This window comes from Limanda limanda, chromosome 12 (genome assembly GCF_963576545.1).
Source record: "Limanda limanda chromosome 12, fLimLim1.1, whole genome shotgun sequence".
Classification (NCBI taxonomy): Eukaryota; Metazoa; Chordata; class Actinopteri; order Pleuronectiformes; family Pleuronectidae; genus Limanda; species Limanda limanda.
Window position 1 is genome coordinate 11,891,893 of NC_083647.1, and position 22,271 is coordinate 11,914,163.

General features: G+C 43.9%; 2 protein-coding genes across 2 annotated transcripts; one reads left to right on the forward strand and one right to left on the reverse strand.

Annotated features, from left to right (window-relative positions):
• The first annotated feature begins 13,798 nt into the window (after positions 1-13,798).
• LOC133015219 (muscarinic acetylcholine receptor M5-like) lies at positions 13,799-18,451 on the forward strand. Its single transcript, XM_061082366.1, has 2 exons — positions 13,799-14,190; positions 16,942-18,451. Exons 1-2 carry the CDS (start codon positions 13,823-13,825, stop codon positions 18,449-18,451), a joined length of 1,878 nt encoding a protein of 625 aa, XP_060938349.1. The 5' UTR covers positions 13,799-13,822.
• A 718-nt stretch (positions 18,452-19,169) lies between these two features.
• zgc:194887 (uncharacterized protein LOC571819 homolog) lies at positions 19,170-22,147 on the reverse strand. The gene is made up of 3 exons (XM_061082708.1): positions 21,882-22,147; positions 21,591-21,754; positions 19,170-20,548 (listed from the first exon to the last, which is right to left on the reverse strand). Exons 2-3 carry the CDS (start codon positions 21,739-21,741, stop codon positions 19,854-19,856), a joined length of 846 nt encoding a protein of 281 aa, XP_060938691.1. The 5' UTR covers positions 21,742-21,754; positions 21,882-22,147; the 3' UTR covers positions 19,170-19,853.
• Between the last annotated feature and the right edge of the window lie 124 nt (positions 22,148-22,271).

Genomic DNA, 22,271 nt, shown 5'->3' on the forward strand with positions numbered 1-22,271 from the left:
CGTTTGAAGCCTTGAGTCTGGAGACCAATAATTCAGACGAATGGAGGCTGGACAAAATGATAGAGAGGGAGTCTGGGCAGTACACAGTGTCCACAGCAGGGTCTGCCTCAGGATGCACATGAGCAAGTACACATATCACACAACTGTATACACAAAGACAGCGTTAACCCATTGAACACGGTGTACCGATGCATTTATTGTAAGTCGCTTTGGATAAAAGCGTCAGCTAAATGAAATGTAATGTAATGTTTTCTTTATGAAAACATGAAACCGTGAAGATGTTTTTTCAACTACGGGTGGAGATATGGGTATTCTGAATGGTCCTTTATATAGGACACACCCACTACAAGTGGCATTTGCTATAAGACACTCACATTGAAGTGACATGTACTATATGATACGCCCCTTTCAAGTTACATTGACTATAAGACAACCGAGAGTAACATAAGCTATTAGACACGCCCATCACAGGTTATATTTCCTTTAAGACACGCCCGTTTCAAGTTGCATTTTTATAAGACACACCCACCTCATGTAACATTAGACACACCCATTTGAGGTATTATTTACCATAAGACACACCCCTTTGAGGTATCATTTACTATAAGAGACGCACACTACAAATAGTCGAACTATAAGACACGGCCATTGTAAGTAACACTTACTGTAAGACACACCTGCTACATGTAAAATGTCCTATAAGACACGCCTACCGCAAGTCCACATACATATTTCCAACGGTTTCTGTCACTCACTAAACTCATGCAAAAACAAACATGTGATCCGTACCTATACTTATATAAAGTTGTATGTCAAACACATCTTAATTAACTTTGTCTTTTTGTGTGTTTGGTTCCTTCATTGTGACGATCAGATCATGTGACAGGATGGCCACAACAGTATAAATAATTACTCTGTAATTCATGGTCTGTAATCTAAAGCTTCACCGACATGGATTACGGTGGAAGTGCTTATTGCGCTCGTAACTCGAACGCACGTGCAGAGGGCCGCGCGGCCTCGTCTCACCCAGACAAGGTCACTGTTGTTGACGCAGGAGAGTCTGAAGTGTTGGTGTTGGATGTCGGTATAGGAGTGCAAACCCCAGGTCCACAATAACAGCTCAATCAAGGCCGCCTACTAGCTAATCTCCTCTGTCAGTGCAACATTAAAGTTGCATTGCAGAGAGGGAGAGCTTGTGTGCCACGAGGCCCCAGCTGATATCTGGAGGAGGTGAACAAAGCTGGTGTTTATCGGAGACATGGATACTGCTAGATTCTAATTTCAGTGTAAAGCACGTACATATTCATGACTTTTCATTTTGTATAGCTTTGATGAAATATTTAATAACTTTCTTAAAAGTCGCACAATCATCAAAAGGTTTTTGTAAACAAGGTGTTTATGTGGCAAAATGCTTGAAACCGGCAAAACCCTGCGTATCTCATTGTTTAAAGAGCTCCAAACACACCCGTCTTTTATACTCGGGTATAAAAGTGAGCTTCACAGCGGGGGGACTCGTAAATCCACTGACACGGTACAAGGTATTGGAAAATCATTATATCAAAAAAGGAGATGTTGCTCGGGGCCAGCGGGAGACAGAAAACAAAAAAGGAAACTAGGCAGGCACGACGGCAGATAAACATTCGTTGCACATCAAAGCCTCGAGGAGAGGGAGAAGGCCGGCGGAGGAGTCGATACCTCCAGCCGGTGTGGAGAGACATACGCCCGGGATCAACTAGATTAAAGGAGGCTGCGGAGTGAGGGATTGATCATGTCAGCGAGGTTATTCTGCTGGAGCTTTATCGTTTATAGTGATGGCGTTTAATCTCTACTTTGGCTAATAAAAATAAAGCCAACAACAAAGTGTTGGAGGTCATTATTCAGCTAAATTAAATCCACTTAAGGACCCGTCCTTCCCATAAATTAATGAAAAGAAAGGACAAAAATGGAAAGGAGGGGAAAAAAAGACGTCACAATTGCACTGTGTAGAGGCTGATCTTTTTTGCCAGCATATGGGTGCACAATTGGGTCAGGAGATAAGCAAGCCCCTGTGGACTGTGGACAGATGCAATCCATCTCCGGCTGTGTTGATGTCCTCCCCCATCTTGTCTCTCTCGCAGGCACGCAGTGATCAGACAGTGACCTGTGGAAAAAACAGCCATGCCTTCAGGATGCAGATGAGGATGAGAGGAGAACGCTCTCTGAACGACAGCAGATTTCAGCGTTCCTCTGACATCTGCTATCACGATGTATCATTAGGGGCTTTTGGGAATATGCTTTCTCCCTAGAGGATGAGGCAGGGATGATCAAATTCAAACGGATATCATCAAAAATGAAAAAGAAGAATTGGAAACCCATTATTCTGTAGTTCTCGTGTTAAAGGTCATTGCAGTAATCAATTTCCAGTCACACGTTTAATTATAAAGTTAATAATGCATCGGTTTGTCATGATTTTATGATTTAATCAATACGGTAAGTTGTACAAATATAATCAATATGAACGAGCTCAAAAAGGCGACATCCTTGTATGTCTGTGTGTGTGTGTGTGTGTGTGTGTGTGTGCATGTGTGTGTGTCTGTGCACCTGAGCCTGTGTGTTGTGTAAAATATGACGACCCTATAAACTTTGTGCAGGTCAGCGATTCAGTGGTAATGATGAGCCAGGTGTCTGTCCCTTGGCCGTGTGCCTGGAAACGGCATTAGATTAGACTGTCAGGCGGGGGGGCAGGAAGTGGAGGGACGGTCAGATGGGTGATATATGGCGCTCTGCAGAACGGACATGGCGGGACTTTCATGAAACGCATCAATCATGTCATCAGCATACAGTGACGCTTTGACCTAGTGGCAATATAATTTCAGTGTGCTTTATGATGAGTGTCAACGTGAAGTATGGGGCCGTGTGTTTTCCGTCCATTATCCGCTAACCAGCTTCTTCTGCTACTCAGGGAAAAGCTCACGTCTTATTCTGAGTGTCTTTGCAGAGAGGTCATCGGGTTATCTCCACAGCTACTGACATTTTATTTTTAAAATCTATTCTATTTATGTGTTTTGTCTCTTATTTTGATTTGAACTATTCTAGGTACTTCATTTGTTTACTCTTACTTGATTACTCTTACAAAGTTGCACATAGGTATTTTATTCCTTTTCTTTTAAATGTCCTTTTAACATGTCGTTGTGTTTCTTAAAATTTGATTAAAATTTTAACATGTTTTTATCTGTGTTGAATGTGTAGCACTTTACGCAGGTCAAGTTTATTATTATAAGTATTGCCTGATATTAGTATTGGTGTAGGCCCCCAAAATCGGTCCTGGGGTTAAAATGCGAACAATCATCTCACAACCTCACATTAATCCAACGATCAAATTCGAAATCACTTTATTAGATTATACGAAACAACAGCTTTGCTTTAGACTCCGTGCTTAGAAACCCTCCCCTGCAATATATAAGCATCAGATCAGCAGCCACTTTTGTCCTGTGACCTTGCTATGAATTGAATGAAGGGAATAGAATGCTTTGTATTCTACAATACAAAGTATTCTATTGGCCGCAGCTGGATTTATTAGTGTGTCTCTGTGGAGATTTGATGGGAGCTCATGGCACAGATCAGCCCCCATGATCCAGATTAAAACATATAAAGACTTTACACCCATCGAGGGCAGTCGCCTAATGCCGAGCGAATAATTCCCCAATCAGGACAATGGGCTGCATGATGTATAAATACACATGCATACGGCCCACACACACATAAAGGTCCTGCATGGTGAAAAACATTTGTCCCCTCAGTTGTCTGCTTATCTGGACCTGGCCATGTCACTGCTCTGCCATGTGTGCACAGAGGCAGCGGTGATGTTTTATGGTCTGGAGATGAGTTTGCTGATATCCACCCTGAGAGCCGAGCGAGGGTTGATAACAAGGGTCACGCTCCCTTGTTCTCGCTCCTCTGTGAAGAGGCGGACAAATGACATGCAAACAGAGGTAATTAATGCTTTGTGCGACACTGGTGTGTGTGCAGCCACACAAAGACAGGGCTTTGGCTTGACTTATTGGCTTGAACACCACCTTCTCCTCCCCCCCCCCGTTTCCCAAATGAACCCCTTGAAGCCACAGGGCCACCTCCTTCTCTCCCTCACCTCCCTCTGTCCCCCCTCCCTCTCTCCGGTCTAAGCTGCATGCTCACTGTCCTGAAACATGATGAACCATTCAGCCCTGTGGGAATTTCTCCTCCCTTCTCGCGAGCGTCAGCTACATCTGTGTCTGTCAGGCAGAGTGGATGCAGCAGCAGCAGCAGCAGAAGCAGCAGCAGCAGCGTGGCAGCAGCAGTGACTTGTCTCAGGCAGCCTCTCTGTGACATTCTGCTTCAACTTGACTCAGAGCAGCTCATCCAGCTCAGCCCAGGACAAGTTCCTTCCTTTGCAGTTTCTTTGGCTCCTGAAATCAGATTCCTACAAACTAATTTATGACAGAGGAAGGATGCTCTGCAGTTTGAGGATACCTCTCTCAAGTGGACTCAGAGGGGCTGTTTTCGGACGGATGATGGGAACATGATGCTGTGCTCTGCGCCTCTTGAGCAGGGATGGCCGAAGCTTTCTCGTGTCCACTCCCCTCCTCCTCCTCCTCCTTCTCATCTGTCTCTGAGCTCACACTTTTCCCCCGAATCCCCGTGACATGCGAGGTCAAGTCAGCAGGCTCCCTGAACCACCTCAATCCTGCCTCCGACTGCGCTGTGATCCTGTTGCTCTGTGCCACACTTGACCTGAAGGCTTCCCAGGCAAAACAAAGGGATTAACCATGAACTTTGCTCCGACCAGTGGACACAGCTCTGATGAAAAGTCAACTGTAAGTATATGTATTTATATATTTTTTTTCTACATCAATGACTTGAAACCCAGTGTGCAGGGAGAAAGAACTGTTTGAATATTCACTTTTTCATTAATGCGCACAGGCGCGACCTGGATTTAAGGGAATATAGCGTCATGCGTGCACAAGTGCATGTCTGAGAGGTCTGAGCATGTATTTTTAATGTAGCCTTTTACCCTAATGAAAGCAACAGAGGGTGCGCTCCTGGAAAGGTGCGTGTGTGCCTCTGTCCTTCTGAAAGACTTCATGTCAAGAAAAGTGCGATATTTTTATTGGATGTGTGTTCATTTGCTCATACATGAGGTACATTTTTAATCTTATTAGATATTTATGAATAACAGGGGGACAAAATGTGTTTCCAAAGTGAATACCTTTTTATAGCACAACCCTATTTCTTCTACACCCTGTCACCTCTTTTCTCCAGCTCCCTTTAGACTTGCCTTTTATAGGAAATACAGTGTTCAACTCCACGGTTGCAAAATTTGGATTTTTAAAAAGGAATTTATATATTTTATTCCAATACAAATGATATTTCTCTTGAAAAGCTCAGGTTTCTCACCTCCGCTCCCCGTCTCTCTTTGATCAAGGGGCAAATGACAAAACATGGGGGGGGGGTAAGCGGCGAAGCATGATTTTAACAAGTCCCCCCAGTCCCCACAGATTCTGTGAGGTGTCACAATAGATATAGAAAACTGGTGCTCTTCACAAAACAGCTATGGATTGGTAGTTTTCGGAAAAATCGTGACTGATGTGTAGACAGGTTTTGTTCTTTTTTTCTTTTCTGCAGCTTTTGTAGTTTAAATAGTATTTTGAGGCTGGAGTTGTCCAGCAAGCATCAGACCTGGACTTATTTTTGATCTTGTTTTCAAAAAGCTAATTCTAAGCATTCATCTGAGCTTGAGAGGAAGATGCACATATATGTGTTGTTGTCCTTATGCTTTTGTGTGTTTGCTGTGTGTGTGAACAGCACAGAGAAAAAAGCTTTTTCAGACAAATTTAACATCACCCCGAGGAAATGTAATGTGTTAATGAGTTGGGAACAAATGACATATGATCCCGGATTCAAAGTCTTCACACTACATTGTGTTACTGGCAGATCATGATCTAAATGATGGGGCGTTAATGAAATGTACTCACTCATTAAACAGAACTCCTCAAGTGTTTTCATTCCGTTCCCTTCAGAAGCAGCCAAAACCACTTTGGTGTCCACAAGCGGATCATAATATTCATAATGATCATTATCTCTCCTCAGAGCACCAATGACGCTGATTTATAATTCCACAGAAGAATTTTTAATTAAATGTAACCAACGACAGAGAGAAGTGTGCGTTAGTAAATATGCATTCAACAGATGTTTTCCCCCCTCACCTGATCTTTTTATACATGGTGTAAAGGCTGTGTTCTATCTTTGGTCACACACAGATTAATATTTTAGATTGCATGTTTTGGAGCAGCAGTTAATGTGAACATGTATAATCCTCCTCCGATGCCTCATCCACAGAGTGATTCGAGGTATTCTTAGGGTCCTTCATCCAGGACACCACATATGTGCAATAATCTCAAGCATGGGTCAGTGGGCTGACAATAACACGCCCCAACCATTGTGCCAAAGAGCTCTGGGCTGATTTGCACATCATACATACTCAACGCCACGCAGACACACACAGCGTCCTTCACCTCCTTGGCTTCGACTCTGCGCTCTTTTGCGCCCTGCTTCTTTTGTCTTATGTTAGTCTCTGTCATCTTCTTTCCCTTTTATTTCACAAATGCCACACAGGCACACAGACACACACACACACGCACACACAATGTCGTTTGCTTTCTTTTGTTTTGATGTGCAGAGCAGTTGTGCTGCAACCACATAGGGGGTTGTAGAAAAAGGTTACATATGTCTGGGAGGCCTGGTGGGGGCCAGCGTATACGGAGCCACAGCACCGGAGCCGTGATGGCCAGGTGCCAGAAGGACCTGGAGGAACTGCCACCGTTCAACACGTCCACCTCTGCAATCAGTCAGGACGCTGAGGACAGATTTGTGCCACCTTGTCCGTCTGTTAATCACTGGATCGATGGCCATCACTTGTGCAGATTTCAGAAAGCTGTTTGATAATCTTCTGGATGTACGATAATAAGGAAGACTTGGGTTTCTTAGCAAGAATAAGATTCACTGCAATGACCTCTGGGTATTATACTTAGCATATATTTATTTATTTATTTAAAGTTGTTCAGCATGCCGAGTCTTTCTATTTCAACCCCTTCCGCCCTTTTTATCCCCATGACCAGCGTCACAAAGCTCTTCGAGACCATGCGTCACATCTGATACCAAACTGAATCCATGAAAACTTAAAAATAACAGGCCAGAACAAACCATATTTACTATTTATAGTGTCAACCCCTCCCTCGGAGCTCTGAGTGTACCATTAAAATGCTTCCTGCTTCGATTTAGAAGCTATTAGCAGGCTTGACTTGTTCTGCCTCTTGAGGTCAAGAGGCAAACAAGTCCATTGTTTGTGTGTGTGTGTGTGTGTGTGTGTGTGTGTGTGTGTGTGTGTGTGTGTGTGTGTGTGTGTGTGTCTAGGCTTAGTAAGAAAAACGTCATCGATGAGTCAGGATTCGTTGTTTCTCAAACTTTGTACCTCTCGTCATTAATAACTTCTCTTTGAGGCGAAATACATCTCTCATGGAGCTGCCATCCACTTTTTGTTCTAAGGAAGAAAAAAATCAAACTACCACTACACTGCGTTTAGATGGCCTGTAATAAAAAAAGGCTAACATCACTGATGTAAAGAATTTCCTAAAATGTCAGAAATGTTTAATGACAAAAAACGCATTTGATATGCACTGTAGTTTGGCCAATGTCCCATCTGCTTACATGGAGGAGGTTGGAATTATGCCATATACCGGAGCAGGCCAGCAGGGGGTGATTAGGACGCTTAAGATCAACTTTTGGGGAACTATATGTCTTCAATCTTTGTATAGACTATGGTTAACACTAGCTAATTAGCAGTAAACTCACTTTGTTGAATGGTTGAAATGCTGAAATGTTTCTGTGGGTTACTTAAGAAAACATCCAATGGAGCCCACGGCCATTTCGTTGTGTTTGTGAGACTGTACTAAAAGGGATAGTTCACCCAAAAATTCTTCTCACCACTATGCCGATGGAGGGGCGGGTGAAATGTTTGAGTTTACAAAACACTTTTGGAGTATCAGGGGTAAACAGTGTTGCAGCCAGATCCAATACAATTGAAGTTACTGGTGGCTCCTTCAAACGTAGAAAACAGCAATAACAACTGAAAATGCCTCCATACTGCTCCTGTGGTGTCATCCAAGTGTCCTGGAGCCCTGAGATTCAATTTGTCTGTTCTGTTAATGTATGTAAAAAGCACAAGAAGAATGAAATGTCGTGGCACTCCTACCTTCCGCTCCACATGATGTAAATATCAAGGACAGTGATGCTCTGGGGTGACGTCACCTTCTAAACATGTTCACCATTGTTTTGTTTATTAATACTTTAACATTTACTAATTAGGCCTGAAAGAATGACAAAATACAGCTGAGGCTTATGGGAATCGCCGAAGGCTGAAATGCTTGAAAGAATTCTCTTCCCTTCTGTGGGCACAAGGAAAAAACCTCATTATCAGGGCATCGTGGCTCATTACCAGGGTTTCTGCCGAGGTAAAACGGTCCATACCACAAAACCGATGAAAATCTGTGGACAGATTCACGGCACCACCTCTTACAAACAGTGTAATAATGTGGGGAGTTGAGTGATGTAACATGAAATGTCCTTTTACAACAAGACATGGTACGATCCAAGTTCTGCAGGAGGACCCCCGCAGTGCCTGGAATTTTATTTGTGTTGGCCTTGGGCTGCTGCAGGCACTGCTGCTAACCTGGCACTGTCTAGTCAATGGCAAGAACAACAAAGTTATAGCTCAAGCATTAGTTTTTATTGATTGTGTCCAAATGTTAACGTGAATATAAACTATTATACATCTTAAAAAGTAGTCAAGAGAGATTTCCATTTACTAGATCTTAGAATAGGGTGAATTCTGGGACATTTTTAGCATGATGTTTTCTAACAACACCAGAAGAAAAAAGGGGATAACACACTCAGAGGAGACATGACACAGCTAATTGTGATAGAAAAAGACAACCCTAAATCACTTTTCTTAATGCATACCAAGCTCAATATTAATTTCATTAACTCATATTAACATATAAAAGTCAAATATTTTTTTAAAAGAACCCTATCTTAAATTAAAAACATTATATTAAAGGTATTTTTAATTATTAATAAAAATGCTATCAACAGCAGGCAAAAATAACAATAACAGATCATTCATTTGGTAATTTTCTATCAGGGCTACTCTGGGTATAAACGGTTGGTGAAACCAATGGCTGCAGACAACAGACTCATCTGTGCTTTTTGGATCATCTCTGTCCTGGATAACTGACTGATAATGTGTTAGTTAACTAACCAGACAGTCAGTTAAAATAGACAGGGAGAGAATGTATTTACCATCAACTCCTTTCTTACAACTGCAGATCACATTCCACATCTCTTTAGTCTATCTTTTTTTTTCACTTCAGGAAGTCCCTAAATACATATTTCCCCCATTTAGAGAACTTCCATGACTGTCCCAGATTACTCAAAGCATCTTGTCCCACATTATCAATCAGATTTTAATGAAGTGGGAAGGATAAAACATGTTTGAAAATAAACAACATCACAGATTTTCAACAACTCAATGCATAGTTTGTTGCTTGAATACATCACAAACATAATTTGATAACAATAAGGAACATAGTCTAATTTATGACATTTTTATATCCTAACATTAATCTTGTCAAAATCTTATGTCATTGACCTTGTCATGCAATTATATATAATAATTGAAAATTCCTTCAGAATACGTAAATTTTCACCACTTTCTAACTTTCTGCAAATTTTGGTAAGAAGTTGAGCAGGGCAAAGCCCTCAAAAAGCTAATTAATTTGCCTGAATAATAATAATAATAATAATCCTTACAATTTCAATAGGGTCTCACCTGACACCTTTTTATTGTTAGTGCTCGGGCCCTAATTATATACCTTTGTCTTGAATTGGGACTGAAAGACATCACAACAGGAAGTCCCTGGAACTCTCTACCTGTTAAAATCTTTTAAACGCAAGCTTAAAACTTTTGTCTTCAGCCTGGCTTTTAATTAAGTATGGTTTATAGACAATATTTTATTGCATTTATTTTTTTAATTAAATTATATTTCTACTTTACCACCCCTTTAGTATTCACCCATTTTGTTGACTTTCATATCTTCTATTTCTGGTGCTTTTTAGATTATTTTTTATAGCCTTTAAAATCAATTTGATGGAATCTCATTGTCAGCATTTTTGTTTGCTTTGTCTGATCCCTTGCTCATCAGTAATTTGTGATGCACTTTGATTTTCACTTACCTGTGTGAGAGGTGATCAAATGGTGATGATTGATTGATTGATTGATTGAATGATTGATTGATTGATTGATTGATGGATCAGTCTAATAGAGAGTCTGAGGTACATTTAGTAAGTTCTCTGTTTGGTATCTCAACCTCAAAGAGAAGATTTAACTAACTTTATTGATCTGATTAAGTTTTGTGAAACTCGATTCCTGGTGTATGGACAATGCAAGTGGTCTGGATTGGTTGTTCAGTGCCTCTGCGAGCTAAAGTTTGGTGCTTACACGTGAATTCACTCTTTTTCTTACTTCTCTGTGGCCTTGTCTTGACGGATCGAACTGGCTAAGTTCTGAAAGTTTAAGGCCAGTGTGTTTTCCTGAATACGTGCCAGAGTATCTACACCCTTTGCCTACTTTGGCTGACGGCCAGGAGGCTCAATTGAATTTATGCACATTTAGGATTTTCTCTGCAGAGGTTATGTACCCTCGAGGGTCGCTTCACACTGAGAGCCACACAGCATCTGTGCCTCTCTAATCGTACATTTATGCTCTCTGGGTGTGGGAGTCATTTCCAATAGGAAGTAATGATTGTGGAGAATCTGAATTTTACAGCTTGGAAGGTCATGCTCTGGATACAGATGCTCGTCATGGTGCTGAAGCTTCCTCATTTTAAGCAGAGCAAGTGGCGCAGTTGAAAATACTAATGTCACGGTGCCCAGTTGGCAGGGGTATTTCCTGAGGGAGAGGAGTGTCCTCTCTGGAAAGCTGGAACGAGCGGGTGAGAACTTATTAACCCAACTGTGAGTGTGGAAAAGTATTACACACCAAAGCTTCATGCTCATAAAACTGGATGGGTACAAGTCTGTGTTTTCCCCGGGCGTAACCATTGGCATACGTAAGTGTCTTCAAACTGAGGGGATTTAATGCTGCTTCAATACATATCTACTGAAAAACCTCAGAGGCAAGCACAAGACCAAATGACACAGTCATGCATTTGTAGGTCATGAAAGGAGAAGGCATCACGCCGCAGAATTTTCCTGTGGTCTTATTTTGAAAACACAGGTCCAAGTTGGCATGAATAGCCCCTCATCCACTAATAATTGTTGTGTCCAGCACCCAGGGATGAAATGTGCATGCACACCACTGCTCTAAGCCTCAGAGTGGAGGGACCATCTGAGCTGAGCTGTGAGTTTTTGTACCTGGAGGGTGTTTACTGCCCTCTACTGGTGTAGGAGGATGACAGAGACTGAATGTGGCTTTATTATTCCAACCACATCAGTGATAGATTTTTCCATCATGCAGTACTACGTAGGTCAAATATGGACAACTTTTCAACTCCCCCTAGTGTTTCCAAGTGGTGTAACTATTGGGGCACCTGTCTTAGTGCTGTGTTGAGGCTGAGTAAAATTAATAAAGCATTAATAAATAAATTTGACCCAGGTCCTGTAGTCGTAGCCTCGTAAAAAGAGAATTACACTCAGTAGAGCTATACCTCTTCTGAGGCCAAACAGTTCTACCCATCTTTGTCTAACTCCTAGCCCTGGTTTGACAAATCAAGAAATAATAATTGAGTAAATTCATACATCTGAAAACATGGCTGTGGAAATGTAAAGGAATTTATTCAAAGGAGAAATTACTGCACAGACAATTATCTCCTGGCCAGTAATGGTCTCTGTGATCGATCCCAGAAGGGAGTACAGTATATTGCAGGACTAAGGTATTTCTGAAACTATACACCCAGTGGACTTTTTCTTGTTTACTACAGTGCAATCCCTCTCAGAAATGAAGTACACACTGAAATAGCAATTTGATGCTCCTCTCATCTCATCTTCATCCGCTTATCCGGGGTCGGGTCGCGGGGGGAGCAGCTCAAGCAGGGGGCCCCAGACTTCCCTTTCCCGGGCCACATTGACCAGCTCTGACGGGGGGATCCCGAGGCGTTCCCAGGCCAGTGTTGAGATATAATCTCTCCACCTAGTCCTGGGTCTTCCCCGAGGTCTCCTCCCCACTGGACGTGCCTGAAACACCTCCCAAGGGAGGCGCCCAGTGGGCATCCTTACCAGATGCCCGAACCACCTCAGCTGACTCCTTTCTAAGTAAAGGAGCAGCGGCTCTAATCCGAGTCCCTCACGGATGACTGAGCTTCTCACCCTATCTCTAAGGGAGACGCCAGCCACCCTTCTGAGAAAACTCATCTCGGCCGCTTGTACCCGCGATCTCGTCCTTTCGGTCATCACCCAGCCCTCATGACCATAGGTGAGGATAGGAACGAAGATCGACCGGTAGATCGAGAGCTTTGCCTTGCGGCTCAGCTCTCTTTTCGTTACAACGGTGCGGTAAAGCGAACGCAATACCGCCCCCGCTGCTCCGATTCTCCGGCCAATCTCACGCTCCATAGTACCCTCACTCGCGAACAAGACCCCGAGGTACTTGAACTCCTTCACTTGGGCTAAGGACTCATTTCCTACCCGGAGTAAGCAATCCATCGGTTTCCTGCTAAGAGTCATGGCCTCAGATTTAGTGGTGCTGATCCTCATCCCAGCCGCTTCACACTCGGCCGCCAGCCGATCCAGTGAGTGCTGAAGGTCACAAGCCGATGATCCAATGAGGACCACATCATCCGCAAAAAGCAGTGACGAGATCCTCAGACCACCGAACTGCAACCCCTCCCCACCACGACTACGCCTCGATATCCTGTCCATGTATATCACAAACAGGATTGGTGACAAGGCGCAGCCCTGGCGGAGACCAGCACCCACTGAGAACGAAACTGACTGGCTACCGAGGACCCGAACACAGCTCTCGCTTTGGGAGTACAGGGATTGGATGGCCCTGAGGAGAGACCCCCTTACCCCATACTCCCGCAGCACCTCCCACAGTTTCTCCCGGGGGACCCGGTCATACGCCTTCTCCAGATCCACAAAACACAAGTGGACCGGATGGGCATACTCCCAGGCCCCCTCCAGGATCCTTGCGAGAGTGAAGAGCTGGTCCGTAGTTCCACGTCCGGGGCGAAAACCGCATTGTTCCTCTTCAATCTGAGGTTCGACGATCGGCCGAACCCTCCTTTCCAGCACCTTGGAGTAGACTTTACCAGGGAGGCTGAGAAGTGTGATACCCCGATAATTGGTACACACTCTCTGGTCCCCCTTTTTGAACAGGGGAACCACCACCCCGGTTTGCCACTCCTTTGGCACTGTACCCGACTCCCACGCGATGTTGAATAGGCGTGTCAACCATGACAGCCCCTCAACACCCAGAGCCTTTAGCATTTCTGGCTGGATCTCATCAATCCCTGGGGCTTTGCCACTGCGGAGATGTTTGACTACCTCAGTGACCTCCACCAGGGAAATTGACGACGAAACACCATCAACCTCGAGCTCTGCCTCCAACATAGAGGGCGTGTTATTCGGATTCAGGAGTTCCTCAAAGTGTTCCTTCCAACGTCCGACGACCTCCTCAGTTGAGGTCAACAGAGTCCCATCCTTACTGTACACAGCTTGGATGGTTCCCCGTTTCCCCCTCCTGAGGTGCCGGATGGTCTTCCAGAAACACTTTGGTGCCGACCGAAAGTCCTTCTCCATGACCTCTCCGAACTTCTCCCACACCCGCTGCTTAGCCTCCGACACGGCAGCAGCTGCAGCCCTTCGGGCCTGTCGGTACCCTGCAACCGAGTCAGGAGTCCTCCAGGATATCATATCCCGGAAGGCCTCCTTCTTCAATCGGACGGCTTCCCTGACCACCGGTGTCCACCACGGTGTCCGAGGGTTACCGCCCCTTGAGGAACCTAAGACCCTGAGGCCACAGCTAGCCGCCGCAGCTTCAGCAATGGAGGCTTTGAACACCGCCCACTCCGGCTCAATGTCCCCAACCTCCACAGGAATGCCAGAAAAACTCCGCCGGAGGTGTGAGTTGAAGATACCTAGGACGGGGGCCTCCTCCAGACGTTCCCAGTTCACCCGCACTACTCGTTTGGGCTTACCAGGTCTATCCGGAAATTTCCCCCATTCCCTGATCCAACTCACAACCAGATGGTGGTCGGTTGACAGTTCCGCCCCTCTCTTTACCCGAGTGTCCAAAACATGCGGCCTCAGATCAGATGACACGATCACAAAATCGATCATTGATCTTCGGCCTAGGGTACTCTGGTACCAGGTACACTTATGAGCACCCTTATGTTCGAACATGGTGTTTGTTATGGATAATCCATGACTAGCACAGAAGTCCAATAACAAACGACCGCTCGGGTTCAGATCAGGGAGGCCGTTCCTCCCCACCACGCCTCTCCAGGTATCTCCATCGTTGCCCACGTGGGCGTTGAAGTCACCCAGCAGAACTACGGAGTCCCCTACTGGAGCCCCATGCAGGACTCCATTCAGGGTCTCCAAGAAGGCCGAGTACTCTGAGCTGCTGTTTGGTGCATACGCACAAACAACAGTCAGAGTTTTCCCCCCTACAACCCTTAGGCGCAGGGAGGCGACCCTCTCGTCTACCGGGGTAAACTCCAACACCGCGGCGCTCAGCCGGGGATTTATGAGTATCCCCACACCCGCCCGGCGCCTCACGCCCTTGGCAACTCCGGAGAAGAATAGAGTCCAACCCTTATCCAGGAGTACGGTACCAGAGCCGAGACTGTGCGTGGAGGTAAGCCCCACCAGATCTAACTGGTAGCGCTCCACCTCTCTCACAAGCTCCGGCTCCTTTCCCCACAGCGAGGTGACGTTCCACGTCCCCAGAGCCAGCTTCTGCCGCCCGGGTCTGGTCCGTCGAGACCCCTGACCTTCGCTGCCACCCATGTGGCTGCGCACCCGACCCCAACGGGTCTTCCCACAGGTGGTGGGCCCATGAGATGAAGAGAGGGGGGGTGCCACGTAGTTTGTTCGGGCTGTTCCCGACCGGGCTCCGTGGCAAACCCGGCCACCAGGCGCTCGCCATCGAGCCCTCCGTCTGGGCCTAGCTCCAGACGGGGGCCCCGGGCTTCCTCCGGGCTGGGTCCCATCTCCTCTTGTAACGATATTCATTGAGGGTTTTTGAACCATTCTTAGTCTGGCCCCTCACCTGAGACCACTCTGCCATGAGAGACCCTACCAGGAGCACAAGGCTCCAGACAACACAGCCCTCAGGTTCACAGGGACACGCAAACCTCTCCACCACGATAAGGTGATGGTTCCAGGAGAGTTTGATGCTTGGCTGATAAATTAGCCGACGGTGAGTTTGAAATGCAGGCAGAGATTTTGATGTTTCAGCAACTTCAGAGCTGCGGCACCGATTTTGTTTGTCATATACTTTTAACACATTTCATGACTGAGTGAATCCGATTGATTTTCAAGTCTTGTTGCCTTCTAGCTGTAATTTCTCGTTGAGTTTGGGAGATTATGTTGACACATTTGGCTGATAGAAAGAAACTATAGCAGTTTCTCAGTTTTATTTGATAGTCTTTTTTATTTATACTTTATATATCTGTGATCAAGAGATAGAATAGATCACATAGGTAACATTGTATTTTCGGATATGGAAATTTACTGTATTTCAGTAACCGTACGGGTTAAGACGTATTTATGAAAATGGTCTTTGATACTTACTTAATTTTTTAACCTGTGCTTAAAACCCTTTTAAATTGTCTTTCATATATTTGTTTTGTCTTTTTCTGTTTATTTATTCCTGTGTATTTTGTAAAGCAATTTGTAACCTTTTTTAGATAAGTGCTATAAAAATAAAATGTTATTATTATATTATCATTATTATTATTAATTTATTTTTCAAACAATAAATGTGTCTTCTATAGTCCTGAAAACTTGAACTGGAAATCGTTTATAGGTTGTGGGTCGGGAATGGACTTGTTTCGTTTCCTGCAATAATTTTTACTAAATCCCTCGATGTATGTTGTAAAGAAAATGTATTTAAAAAAAGCTTTAAGTGACACTTTCTGCAAACAGATCATTACAGCAGATACTTTATTAAAATTATATTTATTATGATATTTTTGATTGGATGATTTATTCAGTGTAGGATCTGATTTCAGACATGTAAACTCTCAGTTAGACAGCAGCAATGCAAACAGACTTTTAGGCCATTAGCAATCCCCATTATCCTTTGTTGGGTAGATTTCCCTCAAACTACAACTAGTTGTCATATTTTGTTATTCAGGACGTCACTAATGAATTTCTCTCTCAGTTTCAGCTCTATTAATAAATCAGCACAGATTTAGTGGAAGGAACAAAATTATGTATTGACCTGGATATTTAAAATGTGCCACAGCTGTTTCAGTCAGTCGCCATGTGGGTAAACTCACATTATCTACTTCTGTCTTCATGCTGTCCGTGAACTGCATGAAGACAGTATATTAATGATTCTTTCATTAGATACAGTTCACAAAACTTGTTAAGCTTTTATTTTCAGCTCATTTAATGTGAAGACAAATATGAGGCTACTCAACATTCTGAAAGGAGGCCATCTAGTGGCAAAGACAATGACTTTTTTTTCTTTTATTGTGACCTTTTCTTTCTTTTCTTTCCAGAAGATCTTCATGACGATGAGAAATCAAGAAAAACTTGTCAGGGTTGGACGCCAATAAAACTCAAGAACATGGAAGGAGAAAATGTACTGAACTCCACTGCGAACAGCAGTACGACTGATATCCACCTGGTGTCACACAGTCTGTGGGAGGTGATCACCATTGCAACTGTATCGGCCATAGTCAGCCTCATTACCATTGTGGGGAATGTACTGGTCATGATCTCCTTTAAAGTCAACAGCCAGCTAAAGACTGTGAACAATTACTACCTGTTGAGTCTAGCAGCTGCAGACCTCATCATAGGTGTTTTCTCCATGAACCTGTATACCTCTTATATACTGATGGGCTACTGGGCCTTAGGAAACATCTCCTGTGATCTGTGGTTGGCTCTGGACTATGTAGCCAGCAATGCATCGGTCATGAACTTGTTGGTGATCAGTTTTGACAGATATTTCTCCATCACCAGGCCTCTGACCTACAGGGCCAAACGGACGCCCAGGCGAGCTGGGATAATGATCGGTTTAGCCTGGATGGTGTCGCTCATTCTGTGGGCTCCACCGATACTATGCTGGCAGTACTTTATAGGGAAAAGGACCGTCCCTGAGAGGCAATGCCAGATCCAGTTTTTCTCTGAGCCTGTAATAACCTTTGGGACAGCGATTGCAGCCTTTTATATCCCCGTGTCCGTCATGACAATCCTCTACTGTCGAATCTACAAGGAGACAGAAAAGAGGACCAAAGATCTGGCTGAGCTTCAGGGGATTAACTATGCCACAGACTCTGGGGTCTCTCAGCCTCCAAAGACCATTATCAAATCCTGCTTCAGTTATAAACTAAAATCGGCCTCGCACGACAGGAACCAAGCATCTTGGTCTTCTTCCAGCAGGAGCAACGCTGCCAAATCAGCAGCTACCACCAATGACGAGTGGTCCAAAGCAGGTCAGCTAACCACCTTTAACAGCTACGCATCCTCAGAGGATGAGGACAGGCCTGTGTCTCCGGGAGGCTTCCAGGCCTCTTTCAGGAACCAGGCTTGTGAGACCAGCAAGAGTGTGGTGGGCTGCGAGAGCGAGCAGCTCAGCAGCTACGACGACGACAGCTACTTCCAGACACCACCGAAAAGCAACTCTCAGAAGAGCGGCAAGTGCGTGTCATACAAGTTCAAACCTATGGCCAAAGAAGCTCAAGCGGAGCAAGAGATCAAGAACGGAGACACCAAGATGGCATCGTCAACGTTTTCCTCAGCCGAATCCATGAGCATCCCATCCACTTCCTCGACGTCCAAGCCCATCGACGCCACGCTGAAGAACCAGATCCACAAGAGGAAGAGGATGGTGTTGATCAAGGAGAGGAAGGCAGCGCAGACTCTCAGCGCCATCTTGCTGGCATTCATTTTGACATGGACGCCGTATAACATCATGGTGCTGATTTCCACCTTCTGCTCAGACTGTATCCCCCTCTCCCTCTGGCATCTTGGCTACTGGCTGTGCTACGTGAACAGCACCGTCAACCCCATGTGCTACGCCCTGTGTAACAAGAATTTTCAGAAGACCTTTCGCATGCTCTTACTCTGCCAGTGGAGGAAGAAAAGGATCGAGGAGAAACTTTACTGGTACGGACAGAACCCTGTGGTCAACTCCAAACTGACATGAACTATTGTTTTTTTTTTTTTTCATGGCGTATGAAGAAGGCTGTAAATCACGTGTTCCTACTGATAATCTTGGCTATATAAACTTGAATTCTACATAGAAAAATATAAATATTAAACTGAGACCGCTGGTCAATTTGGTAGAGTTTCCCTAAAATCAATAGTGTAAGTTAATTACTGCTCAAACTCTGAAAATGGAAGACCCAAAAATTGTCCGACTACACTAAAACTATTAATAATATTCTAATCAGATTCACAAATATTGAAAACATCAGAATTCCCCCCTTAAATTGGCGCTTATACACAAAATGCCATGGATTAACACTCAGATTATTTCATATTATACTGTGTTTGTATTCCAGCTGCACTGTTGGATACATGATACCCTAATATAATGGGTATAAGCTAATAACTGCTGCTTTACAATGGTTTAAACTGTTAAAATGATCAATTTCCCCTCGAAGATGAACGTAACGCGAAAAAGAACGCAGATCTGTTTTAAAATTGTAGCTAATGTATTTGAATTGAGGATGAACATTTCGGAGTTGCTGTTTTATTTTAAAGGGCTAACATGTGTCGTCTTGATGTTCGAATCCGCTTGCAAAGTTACGATTTTAACGTGATGGTAACTGAAGCCTTTTCACACGTGCCGTCATTATTTGTAAGATGTTCTGCAAAGATTTCAGCGTAATTATTTCATAAATGAAAAATAACACCAATCCTTAAAAATAAAAAGACCAATTTTATTCAAACAACATGACAAACATGCTAAACAATATCACATGTTTACATAGAGAACGGTCTGGAGGGTTTGAGAGCACACATAGTTAAATATAATCTGTTTATTACTCTTCATCCTCAGGATTTGTTTTTGTATTTTCCTTTGAGTATTGAAATACAGTATTTGTTTTTTCTGAATTACTGTAACTAAATCAATTTGTTTTCATATCTTTATTGTATTTCTGGAAAACTTGTAATGTACTGTGGCAAAAATGCTTTGTTTGTGAAATGTTCCTTTCTGTAGACAGTGGGAGGAAGACGATGCAAAAGATGTTTGATAAGCTAAATGTCATGAAACCCTTTTTTAATTACCGTGATGAAACAGAAATCTGCACTTGCAATTTGGGGAACAAAAGACATGCTTGGCTTCATGTACTGACTTGCTGGAAACATAGCTAGAGTTAAAACAGTAATGCATTTTTATACTGTGTTCCAAGCTTGTGATTCTTTTCTTTGTGTTTCTTTTCAGTATTATGTGATTATGTCCATGGATTTCTGAATAAAATGTGGTGAATTCAACGTCCAGCATGAGAGAAAATTATTGATGTTACCCATCATAGAAAGAAAACCTTAAGCTGAACACTTAGTCCTTAATATTGGTCACTTAGCTCTTAGTATAAGTCAGCTTATAGCTCGTCCTTGATGCAGTCTTTGCTGTAAATCAGTTTAACAGTGTCTGAGGGTTTCACCATCATCCATGCATATTTGCACAGTCGTTCCTTGTTGCAGTCCTTTTGCCAGTAGATTACATTCCTGCGGTTTAGATTGGCTCCGGCGCAGGCATCGTACCACCAGCCTCCTCCAGGAACCCCCTGAAACTCCAGCTTGGCACAGTTTTGGAAGTAGTTGTCGTTGTCTCTGTCTTTCGTGGTGAACCTCTGGTTGTCGTGCAGGTAGTTCTCTGTGTCCAGGGTCAAAGCGTCTACAGACGTGCCCTGGAACAGCCCCAGCCTCAACCTGTACGCCGACGCTTCGTCCTCAACTAGTAAAGGGTCATACTCCCCCAGCTTGGTGACGGCGTCCGGGCCTACAAGTTTTACTCCTAGTTTATAACGTCCAGGGCCGCGCGTGAGCTGATGAAGGTGTTCATTCCCAAGCCAGTGATCCCCAGACACCCCCCCGAAGCCGTGCTTGTACTCGGCCCAGGTACGGTCAAAATTCACACTGCTGTTGACGGTGATGTGCTGCACGACAGTCCATCCTCCCTCCTGCATGGCACAGTAGGCCACAATGGGCGAGTCGCCTGGTTGGATCAGGTAAACACCATCTGTGGCCTGGCCTGACGAGATCATCAGCATTTCATGACAGTCTCTGGGCAGCGCTGATGGGCAAATACACACAACAGTCATGACTGTGAATTAGCAAAGGGTGATTATACACACATTTCTCAGCCGCAAAAATCCGTGAACATTTTTGAAAGGATGCCTGGGTGAGTTTGAAAGTTTTAGAAAGTGTGTAAAAGGTTAACTCATATCAGATACCCATGATGTCGGTGATGTTGACCGTCCCCAAAAAGCTAGGTGGCGCTCGACTTGGAAGGACAGATGTAGCTTTTCCACCAGTTTTCCATTTACTCAGTCAAGAATTATTTAGATTTACATTTACCTAATATATCAGCTTATTCCTTTAAAATCACAGAATCAAAAGCTACACTGTGGTAAACGGATAAGCACATGCAGGAAACAGACTTTATATGGAATGTAACAACAACACTGCTTCTCAATGGCTTCCAGGCAAGTCCTTGATCAATTGCTAAACTATTACAACTGTCTATCTCACTGAGGTACACAAATCACCTCCCGGACACAGTGAGTCACTGAGTGATTTGTATCTACCGTGGAATTTGACCCACGCCCACAGGAGCATACACAGATAATCAGAAATAAAGTTTCAGCATTTCAAAAGCCTTCCATGGGAGTTTCATACAAAATAAATAATCTTCTATCATCAGCTAGAGTTTGGAACATTCTCCTTAAAATTCATTGCATTTCATTTCATAACAAATCAAATCAAATCAAAGTTTATTGTCACATGCACCAATGACAGCGTCATTGGTGCAAGTGAAATTCTTGGGACATGGCAGGCAGCATCTATGCAGGCAGCATCTACACAGTAGACAGGCTTTACAAAAACTCAAAAAAAATTTGACATACCATATAACATATAACATATACGTATAACATATTAAAATATTATAATGAAGCAGAAAAATATTAAAATTAAGCAGATGTTTATTTGGTGGAGTGGGGAATATTAAATTAAAACAAAAAAATATGAATACATATGTAGTAAGTACAACAACTAGATAGATAGCAGAGAAGACAAGTCAAACTAAAAGCGACAGGCTACACTAACAAATGTACCTCTCATTTCACGGTTCCGCACCATGTTCTGGTCCTCCGGGGGAAGTAGATGCAGGTTCTCAGCTTTGAGATGCTCCGTGTCAGCTCCAGCGACACAGAGCAGAAGCATCAGGGCCGCAGGAGCTGGCACCCAATATCCCCAACACCTCATCCTGCACTTTCCTCTATCAAACCACGAGATGTTAGTTATTGATACAGGGCTTCTAATTGAATTCAGTGAAAACCCAACAAAACTGTACTCAAGAAAATATACATTTATGGCCTCTGACAGTTTAAAGTGTATATGCTTACCTTCAATAAAGCGCCTTGTGTGAGGTGACAGAATATATGTTGTCACTGAACTTTCACACACAGTATTAGCCTCCTCTGCCGGAATGACAAAGCACCAGAATGCAAACAAGTCTGGCGACCGCTGAGTTCAGATTCAGAGTTCAGTGAATGGCAGGTTTCTTCACACACAGCCTCCTCCTGCCCAGCCACAGCTGGACTTCAGCCTCGGGTTCACATCACAATGACAGACACCAATTCTCCACTTATCTGTGTCAAGTGAGATAAAGCTGTGTAGAAAACAAACCCATATCTCTGCCTCATTTAAATCACTTCAGTGAGGCTGAAGTCCAGGCGAGACTGAACTGAAGGGATTAACTGAAATCTGATGCTGTGTTAAAACTTGAGGTCAAG